The sequence below is a fragment of the Engystomops pustulosus genome, chromosome 1, assembly GCF_040894005.1.
Source record: "Engystomops pustulosus chromosome 1, aEngPut4.maternal, whole genome shotgun sequence".
NCBI lineage: Eukaryota > Metazoa > Chordata > Amphibia > Anura > Leptodactylidae > Engystomops > Engystomops pustulosus.
This window is the reverse complement of record NC_092411.1, coordinates 161,963,161-161,969,932: the sequence shown is the minus strand read 5'-3', so window position 1 is coordinate 161,969,932 and position 6,772 is coordinate 161,963,161. Positions and strand designations below refer to the sequence as shown.

Here is a 6,772-nt window from a genome sequence, read left to right as displayed (position 1 = left end):
CTGAAGCATAAAGATGGCAGACAGTGTGCACTGTGAGAGAGGGTCATTATGACCAACTCCATCCTGAGAAGAGCTCAGACCAGCTAACGCTGCCGGAGGGAGGGCACTGGGCTTCATTCCCTGCTCTACAATAGGCATCAAACACAATGTCGCTGCTGTGCGTGGGAGGTAAGACTCTCGACGGACTGGGAGCCCATGTCGGGTTGGGTGTTGGCTGCCAGATGATTTTTTCCTGTTGCCTCCTGTCATCTACCTTTCCTGGGATAGTGATACATCATTTGTCATTCATGTATCTCAGAGCTACTGAGCTATAGCATATATGAGATCTGGCAGATCCAGCTGTGTGATGGGTGTGTTTCTTCACCTGACGAAGGAAATGTATAGAAATGAAATGAAGTAAAGGGGTTCTGCAGCAGGGACAGGCAACACATTCTTAGATAAGGTTACATTTCCATCCTTCTTCATAAGATGTCTCCTGACATACTGCAAAAGATGCTGTTAAATGGAACAAGTTGTAATATCTATTTAAGAGTCTGTCTATTTAGCTCATATCTATCTATAATCTATCCAACTATTTAATACATACCCCTCTGATAACTACATATTTATCTATCTCACATCTATCTCATGTCGGTTTATCCATTTATCTTATATCCCCCTATCATTAACCATTTGGTCGATTTTTTTTTTAGGAATTTTCTAATTATTTAACCTAAATATTACATCTAAATTGCATCATTGTAATAAACGTGAATTAATCCATCCATTTTGTATGTATTAATGAACTGTATACATCGCTCTATTTATTTTCTCATCAATTACATCTATCTATGCATTTGTTCTGTCAATGTAATTTTCACAATTTCTCTATTGATCCATGTATCAATCTCATTATGTATCTAACACCTACAAAGTAGCCATAAATATATTTGTCAGCTCTGTAGCAGTTCTTGAATGCCCACTCTGTCTCCTACACATTGTCACTCTGACTTTCATGCTCTCACTCACTCACCCACCCACTCTCGGTCTGTCCCCTATTCTGTCTCTGATGCCATGTATACAGGGCACTGTGCCTTCCTGTACATTGCCCCATGCATGCACGTTCACTGTGCCCTGTGGAGCTGATTCTGCATTTTTTTACTGAGTCAGGAATTTATGAATAGAAAACAGCGAGGTGATGTGACCAGATGGGAAAGGATAGGGAGATGGGTTATACATGCATAGACTGAATCTATCTTACTACTAAGTAAGATAGACAGAATCTCTCTTGCTAGTTATCTGCATTTGTGCCTATCCATATCAATAAAAAATACATATTTTTTCTTTATTGTCATTTTTTGCCTTAGAACTTTAGGAACCATATCTGTGTTAATATGCATTAGGGTGTGGTGCTTTCCAGGCTGGCTATAATATGATATTTTATAATATGGATTGTGAATTTCCAAGGAATTTTATATATTATATGCTATGTTCAACATATCTGATTTTTTTGAAAAAGCACAGCAAGCTGCACTACTTGGTCTGCAACATGATGGACACAATAATGGAAAGCTGACAGATACCATCATAGTCAATATAGTTTATGAGGATCCATTTGGATCCCTCATATGATAAATGTAACAGAAAAATTGATATTCTTTATTCGTGCCATGCATAGTCTTGACTATGTTTACAATGTAAATATGCGTGTAAAAATCTGTAACATACATTAAACTTATGGTACATGGGTTCAATATTGAACATGTCCTGGTGTGTATTCTGTAAGGTATGAGAAGAGGAAGATATGTCTACTCTTTGTACACCATTCACACCTTCTGATGTTTCCATAGGTTCTATAGTTACTATGACTATTACTATGACTCTGTGTGTGCAGTGTCCTGTGTGCTGGAAAAAGTAGAATAACTGCTCTGCTGCATGTGCAGTTTATTGTGTGATTCGATTGAAGATTTCATGCATTCCATGTGATTTCCCATTCATTCTTTCCCTCCCTATTTTCTACCTCTGAAAGTATTGATTTCCTGTAGAGATCTTGGTCTGGTTTCCATACCAGGAGGCCAGCCGTCTACCATATCTACACAGGCATACAAACCTCCTCTTTCCTCTGGCTTTCTCCCTAGGGTTCCAAAGCATCATATGAACTGTGAAATAAAACAACTGCTCACACAATTCCATAAAGAGATGGAATGCCAGAACAGCCAAATAAACAGAATCAGGAGTAAGCTGATATCTGAATCAGATATCTAAAATCTGTAGATATCTGTAAATACTGTAAAACTCATATACAATATAAAGGCAGTCCCCGAGTTACGTACAAGATAAGTCCTTCAGGTTTGTTCTTAAGTTCAATTTGTATGTAAGTCGGAACAGGCATATTTTATCATTTTAACTACAGGCATTTTTTTTTTGTCCCTGTGACAGATTTTTTAAATTTTGTTCTGTCATGGGTACAAGGATTATAAATAAAGATTACAAGTGACCATTGCAGCCTGGAACTAAAGTAATGCAACTAGAGCTTCACCAGAGGGCACAGTGGGCAGAGAGGTCTGTCTGTAACTAGGGGTCATTGCCATAACCACCCCCTTTGGTCCACAACTTGTGGGTGATCTTGAGGAAACTTGGATATTTGGAACATATCTACTAACAGAGCGGACAATAGAAGAGCTTAAAGGGAAACTCTCATCAGACATTTACCTAATATAGCATTACCAGTATGATGTGAAGCAGCTTAATACCTTCTAGATTTTTCAAGGACCAGTGTGTTGGCATCATCCAGAAAATCAACTTTGAAGCAGTTGATTTCCCCTGCAGTTTTTTTCTGCCCCCATAAAAATTCTTATCGCACTTGCGCCATAGTCATGCCTTCTTCATACATGACCATGTTAGCCTGAAGTGTATTAATGTATATTAGCTTCAATTGAGTATGTGAGACTAACACCAGTTAATAACACCGGTAAAGGCATATTTTATATTTTTCTGTATACTTTTATTTTACATACTGCTGACTGGGGCAATGAAATACAATGAAATTTAAATCCAGCAAAAGGTGAAGAATGTAATCTAACAACAAAATCTGCTATTCCCATTCACTCTTTGTTCACCACTGATATAGAGCACATATATATATCTTGTTTAAGAAAATTTAGTTGAAACCTGTATGACTGCTTCCCTAAAAATAGGCCCTAGTAACATTTCATTTTAACGGCTTCATATAGCTATAACTTTTGAACCATGGCACCTAAAAATGAGTGTCATTTTGAAAAAAAATCTCCTCACAGACTCAGATTTATCTACTGTTAGGCTGCATGCACACTGACGTGTGCCCGCCATGCCGTAGATGGGAGTGTAATTTTCATATATAGTTCCTATTCCGGACTGTAACTTTAACAGTGGATCTCTAGTTCTATGGCACTTAGAAAAACAATTCTTCTGTGATAAGACTTTGCCCCATATTTATCAAAAACAGTGCAAACTGCACTATGAGCAGTTTGTCTGTGGAGTGTGCAGGGTGCGCCTGCTTCATGAATAATGGTGCATTTTCTTCATGAATCTGATGCCCCGTGCAACTGGTCTGGAAGTGTGAATCAGTGTTTTGGGTTCACCTTGTTCATTCTGCAAAATTGTGGTGCACATCGGACAGAAATGTGGTGCACGGTCCAACTAAGCACTAACACACCCCTTTTGGTGCACTTTTTTTCTGTCTTGTCGAATACAGGGCAGCCACGACACAAAACTGGCGCAGACACTTATAAATACATGTGCATACAGTTTGCATTTTCTTTCTAGTGCAAAGTCAGACAGGAAAGTGGTGCAAACACTTTAATAAATGTGTTTTCATGGAAACAAGGTATATCTATATATATATCTTTTTAGAGAAGTGTCTACTGGCCCCATCCATGCACTATGCACATCTGCTATATAAGATGTAAGATTTGTTTTGTGGAGACCATAGCATATTTCTGGGGGGGGGAGCAAATGCACACATATAAAAGTTTATTGGCAGCTTTTCCTCCTAGGTTAGGAGAAAAACAGGAAATACCTTTAAAGTTGAAAACTTCAAAGTATACACATGCATATCCAAATATTACAGCTCTGTTAGACCTATGTAAACCCAGAGGATATCAACACTAATCTTAGCTTAACCGGTAAACGACCAGGCCCTTTTTTGTTATTTAATTTCCATTTTTCACTCCCCACCTTCAAAAATCTATAACTTTTTTATTTTTACACTTAAAGAGCTCTGTGATGGATTGTTTTCTGGGTAACAAATTGCACTTAAAAGTGATGGTATTGAATATACCATGCCATGTACTGGGAAGCAGGAAAAAAATTCCAAATGCAGTGAAAATAGGGAAAAAAAACACATTTGCACTGTTTTCTTGTGGGCTTGAATTTTACGGCTTTCACTGTGTGCCCCAAATGACATGTCTACTTTATTCTTTTGGGTTGGTACGATTAGGGAGAAATCTAATTTGTATAGGTTTTATAATGTTTTCATACATTTACAAATGTGAAAACCTCCTGTGCAAAATTTTTTTTTTTATTTTGACATCTTCTGGCGCTAATAACTTTTTCATACTTTGTTGTATGGAGCTGTGTGTGGTGTCATTTTATTCCGACTTTTGATGAAGGTTTCAATTATACGACCTTTTGATCACTTTTTGTTTTTTAATATTTTACAAAAAGGCAAAAAAATGCCATTTTCGAATTTGGGCGCTATTTTCTGTTACGGGGTTAAATGCAATGAAAAACTGTCATTATATTTTGATATTGGGATTTTCCTCCTCATTCTGATAGCACATTGTAATGAAAGGGTTAAAATGAGACAGCCTTGGGCCTTTTTTGAAGCAGCCGGCAGCTTTTCTAGCACTGATCAAGGGTGTTACGGGTAAGTCTTTGCTGTAATATCCCCGTGAGCCCTCTCCATGCACCATGACCCGTGAATACACGGCGGGCGGTTGTGAACCAGTTAAAAGGAACCTGTCAGGCAAATCTAGCCCTCCAAACTGAAGGTCCTATAACATTTACTGTAGTGAGTTGTTTTGCATATTGAAATGAATCAGCGAATTATACAGATCTAGGAGAAGGGTTTCAGATACGGTGAAACATAAAATTGATTTTATTGAAGCAAAAAAACAAAAAAAAAACAAATCCACAACCCATTTCAGGGACACATAATGCACACATAATTCCCCTTTTTCAAGTGGGACATTTTCTGTGAGAGAGAACTTATGTGAATAAAAAAGATAAATAATGAGTGGATGCAAATAAAATAAATGGAAGGAGGAATTCCAGGACATGAAGACAGAGAAAAAGCTTTTATTTGGATAGAATCCCATCACCTCCACCTTTTACCAGGTACCAAAAGTCCATAAGGATGAAAAAAATCCACGAGAAGACCAATAATATCAAGGATCTCCTCTCTCACTTGCAATTTGTCTCATTATGGGGACGTTCTTTTACAAAAATATGTGCAAGACTTTAACTCCTATTTATATAATTCCACTAGTGTACTGCTGTGTCTTGAAAAGATCTCTTGGAAACCATCCTATGTCTGGCTTACCTTAGATGTTATATTCTAGTATTCCGTACACCAAACGGATTGAAGCCACTACATTTTATTTGGACAGAGATCCCATAGGGAAATGTATAATTAGCAGCATGGAGTGAAGGCACAAGATGTCCTGTGCTCTGGGCTTCTAATTATGCACGCCCTCGCCAGTCTCCCATTCTGGATTCACGCCTCTCACGTGACATCACCTCGCTCTCCTGTGCATAATTAGCAGCCTGGAGCACAAGACATCTTGTCCCTTCGCTCCATGCTGCTAATTATACGTTTCTTTTCTAGGTGATCCCTGCGTGTCAAGACTAGTGAAGGATAACACCAGGATCAAGACGAAGAGGAGCCGAGGTGAGTATTTCTAGTTTTTTATGTGTTTTTGGAGTGCTTGATTTCCTTTACAGGGAACCTTCCATTCAATTTCACTTTCCCAAAATAAATACTTAATTAAAATCTAAGATTAAAAAGTATTGCCTTTATCCCTGAAGGTACTTTCATATGTATTGTTTGTATTGCATTTACAAAGGCAACGCAATTGCCCGAGGTTCAGCCTAATCACATCTGTGTTTCCAGTGAAACACTTGCGATTGGCAACAAGGTGCTGGACGTTTGCAGTGCATCTGTAAATGCAATAAAAATGCCACATGTGAACACACCCTCAATGGTTCCTTTCCATACCTACAATGTCAAAAAAATCTGTTTGAATACTTCTATGCAACTCGCCTGAGGCGAGTCCAATCACAGAAAGTGAGTCCTGCATATTTATGGTTCCCCTGCACTGCCTGTGTCCCCGATACTAATTGACCTAGTCTCACTGCTACCAGCAAAAGCTGTAACTCTTGGGCGTGCCTTGTGCATGGAACTGGTACTGATGCCAGATTCATGAAAACTGTGTGACACATTTCATCTACCGCACTCTGCACACTTTACAGGCAAACTGCAGATAGGCAGCGTATGCTACACAGTGGGCACATTTACAAATGACCTTGTGCTAGTTTTCTGTCGGAAACTGCTTGGACATGTATTTAAGAAGTGTCAGTATTACATATGTGTCGCACGCAACCCTTTTGTATTGTGGCTACAATATTCTTCACGCAACACAAATTTCATCACTGAAATGGGCATTCCAGGGGATAGTTGGACTGTCTGCGACATTTTAACATGCAAAGTTAGACAGAAGTTTGTTGCCCGCCCCATGTTAAAGGGGCACCAAAA

The 6,772-nt window shown here is 38.6% G+C and overlaps 1 protein-coding gene across 13 annotated transcripts in view; it reads left to right on the top strand.

Annotated features, from left to right (window-relative positions):
• Positions 1-30: 30 nt before the first annotated feature.
• UNC13A (unc-13 homolog A) overlaps positions 31-6,772 on the top strand; it is a 256,890-nt gene continuing 250,148 nt past the window's right edge. For all 13 annotated transcript variants that reach the window (XM_072113608.1, XM_072113606.1, XM_072113536.1 and 10 more), the window contains exon 1: positions 31-168. In XM_072113608.1, the coding sequence (XP_071969709.1) occupies positions 147-168 (22 nt within the window). In that variant the 5' untranslated portion in view covers positions 31-146. The remainder of the gene's footprint in view (positions 169-6,772) is intronic.